This window comes from Alosa alosa, chromosome 19 (assembly GCF_017589495.1).
Source record: "Alosa alosa isolate M-15738 ecotype Scorff River chromosome 19, AALO_Geno_1.1, whole genome shotgun sequence".
NCBI classification, from domain to species: domain Eukaryota; kingdom Metazoa; phylum Chordata; class Actinopteri; order Clupeiformes; family Clupeidae; genus Alosa; species Alosa alosa.
The window spans coordinates 13077977-13096143 of record NC_063207.1 but is presented as its reverse complement, the minus strand read 5'-3'; the positions used below and the strand labels follow the sequence as shown (position 1 = coordinate 13096143).

At 41.1% G+C, this 18167-nt stretch overlaps 2 protein-coding genes across 2 annotated transcripts; one reads left to right on the top strand and one right to left on the bottom strand.

Moving 5' to 3' along the window:
• Positions 1–2017: 2017 nt before the first annotated feature.
• dmac2l (distal membrane arm assembly component 2 like) lies at positions 2018–8294 on the bottom strand. Its single transcript, XM_048228021.1, has 5 exons — positions 8190–8294; positions 7509–7628; positions 6769–6977; positions 3167–3338; positions 2018–2609 (listed from the first exon to the last, which is right to left on the bottom strand). Exons 2-5 carry the CDS (start codon positions 7616–7618, stop codon positions 2495–2497), a joined length of 606 nt encoding a protein of 201 aa, XP_048083978.1. The 5' UTR covers positions 7619–7628; positions 8190–8294; the 3' UTR covers positions 2018–2494.
• Positions 8295–8356: 62 nt separating this feature from the next.
• l2hgdh (L-2-hydroxyglutarate dehydrogenase) lies at positions 8357–14957 on the top strand. The gene is made up of 10 exons (XM_048228649.1): positions 8357–8604; positions 10462–10577; positions 10916–11067; positions 11412–11543; positions 12102–12264; positions 12366–12400; positions 12489–12658; positions 13632–13790; positions 14027–14158; positions 14720–14957. Exons 1-10 carry the CDS (start codon positions 8510–8512, stop codon positions 14913–14915), a joined length of 1350 nt encoding a protein of 449 aa, XP_048084606.1. The 5' UTR covers positions 8357–8509; the 3' UTR covers positions 14916–14957.
• Positions 14958–18167: the final 3210 nt, after the last annotated feature.

The window sequence follows — 18167 nt, the reverse complement described above, 5'->3', positions numbered from 1 at the left end:
TTTGAGAAATGGAAATAAGACGGGAAAATGCATGATATGCATTCAACACACACTAAGATTTTTAGTTGCTCTGATTCTAAAGAAGAAAACCAACATGCTACACATTTTTACACATTTAATATCCTGAGAGTCTTCAAATGGCTGATTAAATAAAATATGAGGTGTTTCTGTTTTGATGGTTAGAATTCCTGCAGTCATAAAGGTGCATAAGACTTCTCACTCCTGACTCCCCCCTACTTGGTCTTAACAGGTCTGATACGGAACCAGTGATGTAGTCCAGTTTCAAACCCTCACTAGGCATTTTGCTGTTATCTATAGCATTGATTCTCAAAGTGGGGTCCGCAGCACATTGTTAGGGGGTCCCTGACAAAGTTTGCTACAAAATATGAAATTGTCTTATATGGCGAAAAATGCTACAGTATCAGCATTTGCCCAATTGATCTGCTGATACGTTACATCAATACGTCAAAACACTTTACTATTAATTATGTTGTATGTAAGTTATGTGAAGCAAACACTATATGTTCAACACAACAGGCCTACATTTGACAAAGAAACAACAATCCTTTAAAAAAAATCCTACATACTGTCAAAGTTTGCTAACATGACTATTGTGGTATTAGCACTCTATGTTTTTAAAATACATATAACATAAGCATCTAACAGAAAAAAAGGCTATACAGCTTCATGATTAACTTAAGTTTTATGTGTTGCAATTATGAGGGGTCCTTGGAGAATTTTCCACTCCATGAGGGGTCCCTGGCCCACAAAAGTTTGAGAATCCCTGATCTATAGGGTCTGATGCATTACACCACATTATCTACAAAGAGCCTTTTTTCTAGCTACTGGGTAATCTTCAGGTTTTATTTGTTAGGTGTTGGATGTATTTGTGAATGCTGACAATGAGCAGTCTAGTGCTCTGCTAACGGTACTTAGACAACAAAGGGACTCTACTGCCTCTCCCTGTTTGCCAAATATAATTGTTTATTTTGTATATTTTGTTTATTTCTTTTTTAGAAAATGTATATGAGTGAATCAATGACAGGATTTTCTAGTGAATAACATGTTCCAGGGCTGTTTTTCAGTTCTATGGACCCTTTCAAGAGAGTTCCATTATCAGCATCATAGTTGGCCCCACAAGACTTCCTTTTTAACATTCCATATGTTATCTTAATGCAGAGGAAGTAGATTGGGGCCCAAATAGAACGTTCAAGCATTGTTTGTTTTATTGATGAAAGGGTCTATACTGATTGGGGAAAATGTTTCATGACAAAGCCACATTGGAAGGGGGCTTGATCTGGTTTTTGATCAGCTGAATCAGTCAGGCAGTCTGGATTCAGGCAAAGACTGGATTCACACTCGGAAATCAGATCGGTCACTGAAAACAGATCCGCCAACACCTAATTCAACTCGCACATTAGGATTCACTGGCTCTTATTCAGGGTTTTCTACACTGGCCAGTTGGTAGCATTGCCTTTCAAATCAAATACCAAGTGGGTAGCAGTAACACTGACTGGTCTGCTGCCATTTTTATCTAGGTCAGTGCGCAGTAGTAATACTTAAGCACAACAATTGGTGAGCTGGAAAAAAAAAAACCCATTTACATCTACCATATAACTCTTCAGATATTTATTCAGTCTAGATATGAAATGACCACATTAAACAAAATGTGAAATGAAATCTAAACAAAATGCCGAAAAAACGTTCTCGGAGACAAATTAAGTGCTCAGGTTATGCGAGAAGTAGGAAGGAAAGTGGGTAAAAATGACACCGACTCACGCAAATGGAAACACTGTCACAGGCTGGCCGCATTGAGAGAGGTCACCGATCACCTCCACACCAGCCCAGTTCACTCACCTGGCAGTAAAGAACAGTGCTGGCCCCACAGTCCAGCACCGTGGTGACACAGCACAGAACCCCCGAACTAAATTCAGTTTAGTAAATTGTAATCATTAGCCAGTTCCTCAAATGCAGCCATTTGGTCATTTGAGTAAAGAAGAAAAAAAATGTAAAGACACATTTTTTGGTAGCTTTATTAAGCTTTTAAGCTTTATTGGTTGGTATTATATATATCTCCCCAACAAGTGGTGCTCTATAGCCCTGCAGTGTCCCCTTGACTTGCACCAAATGCCAAATCAACGAATTACGTGACAAGGAGTCATGAGTCTTGAGTCAAGGAGTCATGAGTCTTTGTCATTTTTAGCATCTTCATGCATGCATAAAAGCTTTCTTAGTAATAACAATGTCTCTGTGGTTCTTTTCTATGGAGTAACAATAACAATGTTTGATACCTAGAATAACATAGCAAAACAACATTAGAATCTCTTTGTGTTTGACTCTCTTTTCTCTGTTGCTATAAATAAAGTGCTGTGACAGAGCAAAATGTATCTCCTAGTAATTTTTCTGCTCAGTTGCTGTTTGACATCATTGGCATTGACATTTCTATGGTTACCGTCACCATGGACATCACTGCGTCCATGGCAGGTAGAGTGAGTCAGCCCAGGTCCAGTTCAATGTCCAGCTGTGGCAGAGCGGTCTGTAGTCGGTCAACGGTAGTCTCTTTCTCCCTCACCCCGGGCAGGTCACTCAGGAACAGATACTCCAGATTCCTACAGGGGGAACATCGGGGATACAATAGCTGGCTTAACACTAGTCAAGTACAAAGCAAAGGGGAATTTACTGTATAGCTCACTTCACATACCACTGTCAATTACTGGATAGCCCTCTGAATAGAGAAGTGAATCTTTCACAACGGCCATTATCTCTATGAAAACACTTGATGACATCTAGCTCAGAAATGACGTCAAGCTCAGAAATACACAATAGCCATGCCCTGGAGTTTGTTGACCACCTTAGTGGCCTCAACCTCATCAACATTTTGGCCACAACATGTAGCATGTATCATGACCAAACATTTCCACTCACTCTCCCTCATACTGAAGAACCATAAGACAACAATTTTATCATCAAAATTCTATAGCTGATGTTTTTAGTAAGGTCCCACCTTTGAAGGTTTTAGAATATCTTATTAGCATAGATTTTAAAAAATATATTTAAGTTTCTGTAACACACAGTGCTCTGGCCATTAAATAGCCTTAGTTGCGGAAATGGCCTTAAATTAAACAAACAAACAAACAAACTCCCTCATACTGGTGAGGTCACCCACCTCAAGTGGTGCAGGGCGATGAGGCCCTTATCTGTAATGTTACCACAGGAGACTATCTCCAGGCGACGGAGGGTGTCCTGAAGCTTCTCCGTCTTGCTCAGCCTCTCCAGGCAGGTGTCCTCGATGTAAATGTTCTTAATCAGCCTCACTTCCTCCACATGCTCCAGCCCATCTGCAACCACAACACAGTCTCCATTTAGAACTCATTAGCCACATGTTCACTTCACAGTCTTTCATCCTCTGAAACCCTGGGGGCGGTGGTAGTGTAGTGGTTAAGGAGCTGGGTTAGCGTGCAGTAGCCTGAAAGTTGTCGGTTCAATTCCCGGCTTCCACCGTTGTGCCCTTGAGCAAGGCACTTAACCTAACATTAATGCAGTGACAATTGTGATTCTGAATCCCATGCTATACTAGAGTGAAATGCTACTATCATATCATATTTAAAGATTGAAAATGATCTTTGGTCCATCCCTGCATGCTGTTTCATATAGTTGATATGTTCATTTGACTTGCAGTGTTGGCCTTCTCTTACCTCTTATCTCTCTTTGTTGTCAAGCTATCAAGAGTGGGAAGGCCACTCTCACTGAAGCACTGAAGTGACATCACTGTCATTAGTCATGAAAACGATCCTGATTAAATAAAAATGATTCTTCCTCACTTGAGAAACTCAAGAGGACAGAAGGGCTTACTGGGATTGGTGCTTTTAGCACAGTTGCAGAGACAATATCCTGAGGGCCTCAACTTAGGCTTCCGACACCTTATCCAACGCCCACATATCATAATGCTCTACCTATAGTCCTTAATACCATGTGGCCCCCAGCTACAAGTGCCTGAATTGCCAACAGAATAACTATATACTTGATGCTGCCAATATGAACACAATACTGCCACTTGTTCCAGCTTCTGCCCTCTGGAAGACGCTACATGTCCGTATGAACTAAAACCCCACGTTTCAAAAATAGCTTTCCTTAATCAATCAGACTTCTGAAGACTACAAAACTGGTCAGATCTACTTCTTTATTTAGTTTTTTCCTTTCTTTTCTCCCTATTGGATTGAGCTACTGCTTTCTGTAACACAGCAGACATTGTTGTGTGGCAAGTAGGTCTGCTGTTTTAAAGTGACTTTTGCAATGGAACCCAGTTAAAATATAAACATCCAAATGATGAGGTTTGATTGACGGTTTGCCTGCTGTGCTGGCTTCTCTCACTGAGGTCTTTGGTCACGTCTATTCCAGCAGACCAACTGGAGATCCAGATGGAGACGCCTGTGGTGATCCAGGTTTGACAGTGGCATCAATCGAACCGGACACATACTGTAGGAACAGCAGTGTGTGTGTGTGTGTGTGTGTGTGTGTGTGTGTGTGTGTGTGTGTGTGTGTGTGTGTGTTATTTAAAGGGCTCTCTATCGTTCTCGCTCTTTCTCTCACCGTCCCTCCCTGCTCTCGTTCCCTTTTGTCTTGTGGAGAGCCAAGGTGATCTGAGGTGATGGGGACGGATGGCTTTGTTTCTGTGTAAGACATCCTCCTCGCTAACGTCACCAGTATGCGCGCATCTTCTAGCGGCTGACTTTCATCCTGACCTTTCACACTCGCAGGTAACTTTCACTCCTTCCTTCCTTTACTCTCTCACCTTTCTATTTCTCTGTCTCTCACTCTCTCTCTCTCATACACACACACACACACACACACACACACACACACACGCACACACGCGCGCGCAATTCACACGCACGCACACACACACACACACATAGCAGGCCAACGGATTGAATTATCACTTGAAGAGAGAAGCCAAGCGTGGAGAGTGGAGACAGCTGGCAGCTGCTGTGTTCACACAATTAAGGAAATCAAAGAGGTTGTATAATCATGGTAGCTGAACTCTCGTGATGTTTGTGTGGAGAGTAATTCATTAGGAGACTAACCCCTTCACCTCCTCAAATTGCAGATGACTGGCATTTTCAATTGCAAACTAATTTTTGAACCATTGTAATTGCAGAGGCGACACAATATTATAGTTTTGATTAAGGTAGATCACATCTTTCCTGGAGACCTGTAGTACACACTGTACTTCCAATTACAACTGTGCCAACCCAGGATATACTGTGTTCAGTCCAAGCCTTTCCGTCTGTGGAAGGGCTTGCCCCAAAACATCAGATGAAAAAAGACATTTGCTTGGGAGCGAATAGTGTGTGGACTTCTCTTTACAACTTAGAAAGAATCCCGCACACTGACCATTATGAATCCCGCACACTGACCAAGCAATTATTTATTTAAAAAATATGTTTAGTTTCGGTCTTAGAAACGTGTTTTCTAAATAAATAATTGCTTGCGAAATGGACAGTGTGCGGGATTCTTCCTAAGCTCCTGATCTGCGACCTTTGGTCATATCCAACACACATCCAACACGCCAACAAAAGGGGTGTGCAAAAAGCCTTCATACGTTATAAACTACATTGATTAACATTGTTGCTTTTATTGATATTCTCCTTAATGTAGTCTTATCATGATATTGTTATTGTTATTATATTATTGATTGAATGGACATTATTGTTTATATTATTGCTATTTTCCTTCATTTTCATTGTTTATTTCATTAGGCTATTGATTGAATTGATATTGTTGTTTATTATTGCTATTCTCCTTAATGTAGTCTGACCAACATTTTAAATTGTTCCCTGTTAAATTCAAGCATTATGTATTGTTTTGTATTTGTGTGTCGCTTTGGACAAAGGCGTCTGCCAAATCCTATAACCATGACCATAGCCATAACCATAAAAAAATGAATGGAACTAGATTGCTGTGTTCAGAGTGAAGACATTAGGTGGGTTTACACAGTTTTTTTGTCATTCCGAATAAACTAATCTGATTGAATTGAAATTTGTGCCAACTGTTTACATGGGGTATACTAAATTGTCCTAATGTGGGACACTGCCTAATATGGGACACCTAAGCTCCAGTGGGTGTAGCTCTTCCCCAAACTAATGAATGTCAGTGAAACTATGGGAAAGCCAAAACTGTAAGGTCCTGTGATCAAAATTGGATGTGGATTTTGTTGCCCTCACATTGTAGCATAATATAGCCTACTACTGAAGTCCAAAAAGCAAAAAATGTCCCATATCAGGGCAATTCACCCCTGTGTGAATGCAATGTATGCACGCATATAGTCCATGGTGTACTTGGTGATGCCACTACTAATTTATATGATACCCTACATTCTATTCCGATCAGGTTCTTACAAGCGCTCTAGAAAAGCCGTTGCTGCTTTACTTTTCCTTGAGAAGATACAGCAAGCAATCCGATTGACCATATACATGGCTGTTCAATCGAAAAAAGAACGGGGTACACCACCTCTTTTATTCTGATTAAAATTCTAATCGGATCAGCAGTTTTATTCCGATCAAGGTGTTTATATGTGCCAATTTTTATTCCGATTGAACCATTTTTCCGATTCTAAACCCACCTATTGGAACCTTTTAGAACCTATTGGAACCTTTCCACACCAGAATATAATGACACAGGATATTTGTCATGTTCTAGGACCTTGAGCTAGCTCTGGAATGCAAGTAGGGAACCCTTTGTGTTAATACTGTTTAGTTAATTCCTCACCTAGATGGTCAAATCCACGGTACATTATGCAAGAATCCGTGGCATCAATGGCCTGGATCTTGTAGCGACCAAGGGGGCCAGTGGGGAGGCCATTGTAGTCATGCTGCCAGCGGTCAAAGCCCTGGAACCGGACTTTCGCTCCACACCTGAGCAGCCATTCTGCTGCTGCTCGGTCTGGTCCCACAGCTTTTATTCTTTCATAGTCCACCCTTAGAGAGGACAAAAGAAAAACACCCTGGAACTAAATATAAAGAAACCATCCCCTTGTAATCAGGCCCATCATCTATGTTACAATCCTTCTGGCATGAATTCTCTTGTTCAGGCTGGTGCATGTCTTGTTATGAGATAGGCCTGTTAACAGGCAATTTGTAATTAGAGTAAATCATGGATTAACCTCCTGAAAACTGGCAGTACAAAAGACTGTGTCTAGACAGATAGCTATCTGTCTGTGAACCATGTGTCTTGAAAGTGGCTATGGAAACGTTATTTATAAGAGACAATTAGTTGGTGTTAACAGAGGTAGATTCATTAAAATGTAATAAGGGGATTCGACTTGATGTAGCCGCCTGCAGCGGTCTGTAGCTGACTGCATGACTTATGCACAATTCCGGGGTGAAAACGTGTCAGAATCTCAGAAATAATCACGTTATGCATATGCCATGCAGTCACGCTTAAGACGGCTGCAGGCGGCTACATCAAGTCGAATCCCCTTATTGATATGTTGAGGGCTTGCAGCTCACCTGTTGAAAACAGCATTCAGCCATCCCCAGAATGGTCTGACGCCCCCTGCTGGTGCTAATGTCCTCGGAGTGCACAGTACTGAGTGAGCTGTCTTCCCCAATAACCTCATTTTTCAAATGCTGAAAAACATAACATTTGGACATTTTTGAGAACTGGCAACATTTTCATCAAATAATTAATGAACAAGACAGTTAGGCTTGGCACAATTTCTGAACTGCATGGTGTCTACCACTTCATTTTTTCGAGTGTAGAAAATGTAACCTTTCTACAGCTTCTACAACTGAACTGAAATCAGCAGATGGCAAGCGATTACATGACAGTTATGATTCCCTTTCCCTTCTTCCAAAGTCATACTGACATCTCAATGAACTGCTTAACTAGCAGTTACACACATAGACCTATGCTATGCTAGTAAGCCATGGATGACTGAAAAAGTAGCCAACAGAATGTTGATGTCCAGCCATAGACCAGCAGCAGTTATATGGGATTTGAGAAGTTACTTGTAGGATTTGCCTTAATGAAATGGCACTTGACGTGACATAGCATAGGCTAGTGTATTTTCCATGTGCGTCATCACCTGCCACTAACAACGAACAACGACGAAAACTTGACGAAAAACAGTCATATAATCTTTCACTCTACGCGCATTATGCTCAATTAAGTTACCACTACTCTCTAACCTTTTGCGTTCCCTCTAGCAAGCAAGGTGCCAGTGTCAACCATAGGTGTCAACATTATTTACATCCTTGATCACGCTGCTACGACGACCTCTCACCCTGTACGTACAAAACGTAAAGCGCCTTCATTGGTCGAGCAGGGAACGTTTATATGACGTAACAAGGTTTAATCGACTGTGTTAGCTAATCGTTTAGCTGCCTATCTTACTTGAGGGTCAGCTAAGGAGAGGCGCAAATGTCTCCTATAAAGTGGTATATTAGGTGCGATTTATTTACATGATGATTTTAAGACATATAGCATTATCCCTTTGTATTCTGGAAAAATGATACGAGTGCTGTCAAGTGTCTCGGCTGGGACTGTCTTACTGGCCAGACAGCCAAAGTTCGTTGAGCTCGCTGTAAGACACCAACACATTGGGTGAGTGACAAATCACTGTTGCTTTGTAGCGTGTTTTAGCATCCTTTGGGGTTTTAGCAATCTTAACTTAATGGAAGAGTCGCTGTGAGTCAAGGTGGTCTTGATCTCTGTAGTTAGGCTTCGAGTTGAGAGAGTCTGCTTGAGTATCTCGCACAGCACATAAGCCATGGTGTCGGTTGTTTGGGCAATAGGACAACTGTTTGCGAAGCCAAGTTCAATAGTTAGACTTTACAGCAGTGTCAAAGTTTAACTTGTTCACTGGCTGTGAAGTAAATGGCAGCAAGGCTGAGTGCTTCAGTGCTGGAATGGAATCTGGAATGGAAACTTGCTCAGCAAGTTCAACCTGTATCGATTTTGATCACATAAATGTTAGTGACATGCAACATAGTCGAACATGGCTTCCCCAAAGCAGACTTATAACTGAGAAATGTGTCACTGCTGCTAAATGTGATTGAATAAACTCAGATAATGTATGAGTGGTAAGTGCAGTCATTTGATTAGCCTAAATCCTGTATGGATGTGTCTTTTGCTCTTTTGCTGCAAGGCCATAGCCACGGAGCCCACATAAGGGGTCGGGGGGGGGTGCATTATAATGCCAGTTGGGCAGGGATAGAAGCTGGCCTGGGCCGAATAAAGAAGCAAAACCTGACTTATCTTGTTAAAAAGTGTCATAAGAGTACAAGGCAGATACAACAAAATGCAGTTTAAGTCTAACCAGAAGTGTCAAATCAAATGCTACAGGAGAGGAAGGGCGGAGAGAAATAATGACCAAGCTGTCACTTTTTACAGTGCATGAAAATGCACTGTTCTGTTATCCGAAGTCGTCTTCTTCTTCTTCTTCTTCTTCTTCTTCTTCTTCCCACCAAATTTCTGCGTCTAATTCAGCTTCAACCGTTTAACGTAGAAACTTCGTTCAAACTTTGTAACGTAGGTCTTGAAAAGGACACTTGAGGAATGTATTTTTTCACTTTTGTAAACTTTATACTTTTGAGATATTAATAAAAACAAGCTTATTTTTTCCCCATAGACTTAACATGGGTTGATGACATCACAATGGGCTAATTAACTTGATTTGCACCTGTATCAACTTCCAGCTGCTCAACTAGGACCCATCAAAGGGCCAGTTAAACTGATTGCACCTGTATCAACTGCTTTCTGCTTAACTAGGCCAACTCTCTGTGTCTCTCCATTCTACAAGGATATAAGGCACATTCCATCCAACTTTCTATCCATTCATCCTCTTCAAACCATTCACTCATCCACCCATTAAACTATCCACCAACATCCATTAAACAATCTGCCTATCAACATCCATTCAACTTTCTGTCTATCAACATCCATTACACTATCTAAATTCAACTTTTAAACTATATACTCTGTCTCAGGCTTTAAGCATACAATCTGGCTCTCTTAAGACTACAGATTCTGTTCCTATTTCCTCTGCCCACAACTGTTTCAAAATAAATGTCCTCACTACAATAATTCACTATTAAATAATTTAACTATTTAAACTACTCAACTATTTAACTGTTTAGACATTTCAACTGTCAGTTGTTATCAACTATGACTCCTGCCAACTGTTTCCAAATAAAAGTTTGTTTTGCATTTTATGTTAATATACAGTATGTTTATATTTTCATGCACTGGTAATTTCCTTGAAATTACATTTTCTAGTTTCATTTGGTATTTTATATATCCATGGTATTCTACAACTTTCAAATACAGTAAGCAATGTCTCAAGAGAGGCTTATTTTGTGTGTGTGTGTGGGGGGCATTTTGATTGTGAGTTTTTTTTTAATATTGGGGGGACGGGGTGTCCACTTAAAAGTATATTATGATTGCGGCCTTGCTTTGCAGCTCATACGATGTGGTGGTGGTTGGTGGAGGCATCGTGGGTTTGGCCTCGGCACGGGAGCTGATCCTTAGACACCCAACATTAAGCTTTGCTCTGCTGGAGAAGGAGAAGGAGCTCTGTAAGTCAGTTTGTGTACATGTTTTTAATATGGATTTGACACATTGTGTGTGTAGGCCTATATCATGCTTATGCTTTTAGTAACTGAGACAGTGATTGGGTCCTCTCAAGCTCTTCTACAGCATTGCTTGGTGTACATGTTTGTGTGCATGTCCATGCATACAGTATACTGTGAGAATGAGTGTGTGTGTGTGTGTGTGTGTATCTGTGTCTGTGTGTTTGGGTGTGTGTCTACAGGAGCACAAGAGGTGAACTGCCTAACTTTGCTTAGGCATGTTAATAATCACAGTTGTTGGAACAGTTCCAATTCCATGTTTTTCTTCTCGCCCCTGTCTCCAGCGATGCACCAGAGTGGTCACAACAGCGGAGTAATCCACAGCGGCATCTACTACACGCCAGGCTCTCTGAAAGCAAGACTGTGTGTGAAGGGGGCCACGCTGGCCTATGAGTACTGCGAGAAGAAGAACATCCCCTACAAGAGGTGTGGGAAGGTGAGCTGAACGTGAGAAAACAGGCAAGGTGTCTGTGTATACTGTAAGACATCATATACGAAGTTGTATCGAATGGAATTCCATAGGGTACAGAGGGCTCACTCCTTGATGTCTAAAGAGATGTGTAGCAAGTGACAGTCGCACCCATGAGCTCCAGCCTCCAACGCCATTAGCTTACAGATTTATCCCCAATGTGTGATCCTTTTTTTACTTTTGGTTTTGTGCTCAGTGCATTGCGATATAGTGCTACGTATCTTTAATTTGATCAAAGAGTATAGAAGTAACTTGTAATCTTGTTACTTCTGTACTCTTTGATTTGATGCCCAGTTTTAATTTGTGTGCAGTTGATTGTAGCTACAGAGCGTGAGGAGATTCCCCGTCTGAAGGCTTTGTATGAGCGAGGCATGAAGAACAATGTCCGAGACTTGACCGTTGTCGACGCCAAAGGCATCAGAGAGAGAGAGCCGTTCTGCAGGGTGAGTGTGTGTGCGTGTGCGTGTGTGTGCGCGTGCCCGTGCGTGCTTGTGCATGCTCATATAGTTTATGTACTGACAGAGATGAGACCGCTCATTGTTTCACAACCTTAAGAAAGCATGTATTGGTATATCTCAACGTCCTGTAACCTTGGATGCCCTGGGTATGATTTGACCTTTGACCTTGAGCCTCTAATCATGCTCTGTAATGTTTCTGCTGTGGAACTATATAGATATGAAGGAGAAGCAGCAGTGTGTTTGAGCAATAATTCATTCATGATCCCCCATACAATCTTGACCTTTGACTTTATGACCTTAAATACCTAATCAGTTCATCAATCCCTTAAAGTGATTAAGTATGCCAGGTTTAATGAAGATCCTTTGCTTGAGAGATATCGTGCAAACACTTTGCTGTAACAACATAATGACTCATCGACTCCAATTCAATTCTTGAATTTCACTTGCATTTCAATTGACAGATGACCTGAATACAGTAATTTATAATACTGTAGATTGAAGCATGACCTGAAGAATTCTGACCATTGTGTCCATGTGCTTTAGGGTTTAATGGCTCTGGACTCACCCTACACTGGCATAGTGGACTGGCGTAAAGTTGCCCTCAGATATGGGCAGGATTTTAAAGAGGCAGGGGGAACCGTGACAACTGAGTTTGAGGCATCTGACATCACTGTGGTGAGGGAGAGTCCTGCCAGGATCTCAGAAGGTGAAGGCACTTTCGCATTTGTGCACACGCTCACACACTTTAGAGCTAAATGACCTTGGATTATACAGTTATTACATTATTTGTATGTCTTTCTTTTATAGGTCTTAAATACCCCATTGCTATTAGAAGCTCCAAGGTCAGTCATTTGAGAGATTGAGCGTGAGCGGTTTTCTTCATGATTTTCTTGTGAATCATTGTGTTTGTTTTTGTGTGTGTGTTTCTAGGGTGATGAGGTGCATTGTCGTTATGTGTTGTCTTGTGGGGGTCTGTACTCTGACCGACTGTCCCAGATCTCGGGTTGTAGTCCTGAGCCCCCGTATGATCGTGCCCTTCAGGGGGACTACCTGGTGCTCAAGCCAGAGAAACGCTACCTCGTGCAGGGAAACATCTACCCGTGAGCCTAAAACCTTTACATAACTCTATCTGCTGGAAGACAGCACTATGTTCCCTTAGTTATTTTCACTGATTATATACATATACTAGAAGATAATAGGCAGTACCATTGCGTAGAGCAGTGTTTCTTAACTGGTTGGTCGGGACCCAAAAAGTGGGTTGCGGAACTATTCTGGGTGGGTCGCGGAGCTTGTGGTTAAAAAAAACTAAATTGCCCATTTAAAATGTTACCTTATCAGATCTAATATTGAACCTGAATTTTGATAGACTTTATTTGTATGTCAGTCATTTCTGTGGACATAGCCAATATTTATGTGACAGCTCATGTTAGACATCATTTTAGCGGTAAACGCAAGTGGGCTATGACCCTGAATATTTGGAGAAGGATACGGATTCATTTAAATTGAGGCAAAATGGGACAGAAACCCCAGTGTGCGGTGTTCACTGAATTGCTGGCACATGAGAGAAAATGCCACATGGAAACAAAGAACCCCTGTCAAAGACTAACCTGTCAAGTACTCTGAAAGGTGACATCAGGAGTTGAAGACTTCATAATGTTCCAAACAACATTCAACATGTTCCAAACAAGTAGACTTACAAGCACTTCACATGCGGGTCCCAAAGCAAGACCAGTTAAGAACCACTGGCATAGAGTATCTCATAAAATACTGTTTTGAAGATATTGTTTTCCTTTGTCAGTTTGGTCATTTATCATTTTATGATGTTCCTCTAGACTGGGAAGCTCTTAGCTCTTTTAGACTTTTTGGAAGAAGTTGTTAATTTCCAAGCAAAAAGTTGCAGCACCAAAACAAAACGGGTTCTCTTTTACATAAGTGTAACCCCACATTTTTATTACTAATGCATAGACTCAAAGAAAGAAATCCTACATTCTAAATCCTACATCCTGTAATTAGAGTCAAAAACATTGATAATAATGCGTGCAACCTGCCTTTTTGAACTGATGCATGTTGACAGGTGCCAGATCCTCGTTTCCCATTCCTGGGAGTTCACTTCACCCCCCGTATGGACGGCAGTGTGTGGCTGGGTCCCAATGCCGTCCTGGCTTTCAAACGTGAAGGCTACCAGCTATACGACCTCAATGTTAGGGACCTCACAGATGCACTATCCTTTAGGTACCAGAGAAGATGTCTGTGACCATGAGCACATTTTGGGTTGGGTTGATTATGGAGTACTTCAGTCACAAGTTTTTAATTAATTCAAATGAGCTATATCTCTTCTTTGTTTGTTTTGCAGAGAGCCATTACCTGATTTTTAAATGTACATTTTCTCATAAGCAAACTACATTTTTAGGTTAATGTTGCAAACATAACCTGTTGAACCATCCTGTCTCCTTCATTGGCATCTGTAGAGGTTTGCAGAAGCTGGTGATGAAGAACATAACCTATGGTTTGGGTGAAATGTTCAGGGGCGTGTTCATAGGGGCACAGGTGAAAATCCTGCAGAAGTTTATACCTGAGCTCTCTCTAAGTGATGTAGTCAGGTAAGGCTCATAAGCCATGATCTCCTACTGTCATCATTAACCCCTCATCTATATAGGCTATAATAACTCATTTAGAATTCTGTTGTGATTGTATTAGCTACTTATTGGATACTTTTGAGATGTCAAATGTTAAAATTAATAATAATAAACATCGGTAACACTTTACTTGACAGTATCGACATAAGAATGACATGACACTGTCATGAACATATGACACTGTCATGACACATGAACCCTAACCTCTAACCCTAATCCTTACCCTAACCCTAACTCACTCTAACCCTAACCCTAACTTGTTATGACAAAAACCGAATGTCACTTAATAACAGAAGCGTTACGTCATAAATGTTTGACTTGTTTATGACATTCATGACTGTGTCAGGTCACTGTTATGTCGATACTGTCAAGTATAGTGTAATATCTTAACATTGTGATTTGTAGTGTCTTCTTTATTGTGATGTATATTGTGATTCATTCCAATGGTGTCATCATTTTTGTTTGTGTTAAATTGTGTGTATGTGTATGTGTCTCTGTCTGTCTGTCTGTCTGTCTGTGTCTCAGAGGTCCATCTGGAGTGCGGGCACAGGCTCTAGACAAGGATGGGAACCTGGTGGATGACTTTGTGTTTGACGGGGGCACGGGGGAAATTGGCAGTCGGGTGCTGCACGTACGCAACGCCCCCTCACCCGCCGCCACCTCCTCGCTTGCTATTGCCGAAATGGTCGCCGACGAGGCCGAGAAACGTTTTACCCTCTGACACACACACACACACAAGAAATACCCAAAAGTGCATACACACACACACAACACACACACAGGTGCTTCAGACACTGACAGAGGGCACGCGAACAATGTGCTTCTACAGCATATCGCCCAATCACCGTGCAGTGTGACACTACTGGATTATGTCAGGCAGGCCCCGTTGTCCCATTTGCATAGTGGGCCCCGTCCCAGCTTTCCACTAGCCCACTTCTCCACTGACACCTGACCTCAACTTAGTCGTCACTCTCTCCTTTTCCATACCATGTCACCCTATAGGCCAGGCCCCGCATCGCTGCCTTCCATATTACTTTCACCTGTGGCCCAATCCCATTACACTCACATTACAGTTGTCTTTACCATCGGGTTGGTTTCCACCATGCCTCTGCAGTGCTGATCTCACCGACCTCTGGATGGGAGCCAGCCGACATCCTATGTAGACTACTTCAGGTCCGTCTATACGGTGTTTACATGGATCGGCTCTCTTGAAAGGCCAGAATGAATGGGAGAACAAGAAGAGGATCGTCCCTATCATGATTGGGATTGGATTCTGCTGTGTCTGTCTGGGCTTTGACAGACAACCATGCCGGATGCTGCCGAGGCTTGGCAAATGTAACCCCAGAACTTAATTGACTCTGTCGATTAATTGGGAACCAAGCCATGCTGTTGAGTAAATTGTCTTTTCATGCGTGACGTGCCTACAGATGAGTTCTTTTCAACATGAGTTGCAATTTTTTTTACTTTTTTTCATACTTTCTACAAACACAAAGGTACTTCTGCAAGTTTCAGATTTTGTTTCAGTTTGACAGATTCAAAAGGGTTTACAGAGCTCACTCATCTCAAACAACACACTGCTGTATTGTACTGAGTAGAGGTTCTACCTCTCTGGATGTGTTTAGTTTTTCAATCTCCATGGCACTGATGTTCTGCATTTAAACTAAGCTGCATAATTTAACTTCATAAATCAACAGCTGTTCATCATTTTCTTGCCTGTTATCTTAATCAACTGTATCAACAAAAAAATGTGCTGTAACAGAACTAAAATTATCTTAATTGATCTTTGTAAATCAAAATGTAATCATCACTTTGTACTGATATGTAAAACCATGCAGCTCATGTGGTTCCACGAGCCCACACATCTTTACAACAATGGCCACTATAAGAGAAGTGGAACACACATAAGAGGAATGTATAGGAAGTGGGAAATATTTTGATTTTTCACCAAAAGTGTTTGAAGATCTGTTCTTATGTAACGTGTTATGTGAAGCAACCTTGAGTATCTAGAAAGGTGCTATATAAAACTATTTTTTAATTATTATTATTATTATTATTACAGTGAAATTCTAGAAGAAAAAAAAATAATAAACAAAAAGTTTTTTAAGTTTTTGTCATGGTATGGCAATGGTAATTGAGAGGTATTCTGATAGGATCTCATATTTGTTAACAAATTGTCATAATTTCCATAATCTCTCGTCATAACAATGTCAAATACTGCCAACAATCAGCATAATGGGTTTAATGTGTTAAATTACAAAAATAGCCCACATACATATTTATTCTGTATTCTGACTGCAATTTAAATATGTATGGATGAAGAAGATAATAGATTTGATTTTGTGTTTATTTGATTTGTTTTTAATGCTCAACAACAAATAAAATAAAATATCAATTGTGTTCTATACCAGTGGTTGTCAAAATGGGGACTAGGGCCCACAAGGGGTTGTCAGGTAGCTGCAAGGGGGGCCTTGAGATGGTATGGCCATGGTTCTGGTAGCGGACACGTTTGTCCAAAGCAACACAGACGCTCATCAGAGGACCAGAGTGACCAACTGGGGATGTACAGCTGGATCAGTGAATTGAAATAGCTTTAAAAAAAAATAACTTAAAAAAAATGATGACATATGGGGGCCTGGCATATTTTCAGGGGGGCACGGGCACCTTGGGAGCAATATTTAAACACAGTTTTGAAGCAGATGAACCTTTAGTGACATCAAACTGGTGCACACACATTTCTCTATACTGATAGCTGGGCTATGTAGGGTTTTTTTTAGACATTTTTAAATGTGGGTGGAATTCAATATGTAGTTTTAGTGTTGTTAACAAAAATATATACACACAAAAGTTTATCATGCTTGTCATACTTTAGGACATCATGAATAGTCTTTATTTGAAAAATAATGTGGTAAGTTATATTATTTTCAAGCCTATATTAAAATATGTAAACATTTAAGGCTCTTCAACTGCTGTTTTGAAATGGGCTGCGTCAAAAAAAAAAAAAAAATCTCTGCATGCAACACTTGTCCTTGAAGTTAGCCCCGTGAAGATGTGAGATATTTCCACTGGGTGGCGATATTGTTTAATTGTAAATGAGCTAATAATGACAAGTGGAGACAACACCTCGTGCATATACAACGAAAATCGCTGGGGGGAAATGGCAATAATAATCTTATGACTGCATATGAAACATATCAATGGTTTATAAAACATATATTTTGTTCTAGAAAGGCATGTTAGGTCCATGTATACTGTAAGACTATGATACACCTGCCTGCTACCATTACAAAAAAGTAATTTTATGTTTATTCTCTCTTAACAGTTATTAGTTTACTAGGCATTTCAATTTAAGTACCATCAAAACATGCGCGTCTTCTAAGACAGCAAAATGCCTCCGAATGCAATGTTTACGTTATTCTGTGGTGACCCTGAGCGATCCGTCAAAGCGACACGTAGCTCGTGGGTGCGCTTAATTTAAAAGGCTGGTGTAACTGCATGCAAACGCTGAGGATGACTTTCGACTTTGCTATTCACACTCCATCAGCCAGGAGGCCAACAGGCGAACCCTCCCCCCCTTTTGCGTTACGCAGATGCGGAAAGTGAGCCGACGCAGGAACGCAAAGAGAGCAAGTGAGGAGCCGAGATTATTTCAAACATGGACACGGACGCTGAACGGGAGAGTTGAATCGGGACTTCCACTAACGCTACCAGTAACAAAAACAACAACGCCAGCGTTCTTCTATTCACCCCGAAACGTTTTCAAGGGATTTTTACTTCGAATGATCTTTCGAGGAGTTTTTCTTCATGAAGAGTACTGTCGACAGACACGGAAAAGATGACAATTTCCTTCATAAACAGAAGTAAAGAAACTCTTCCTCAGGAATTGAATGAAGGATCTTCTTGTGCCACAACACGGATCCCTGTGCATCAAGGCCAAAGATACAGCCAGCGCATACAGATGTGCTTCTAAGCAGTT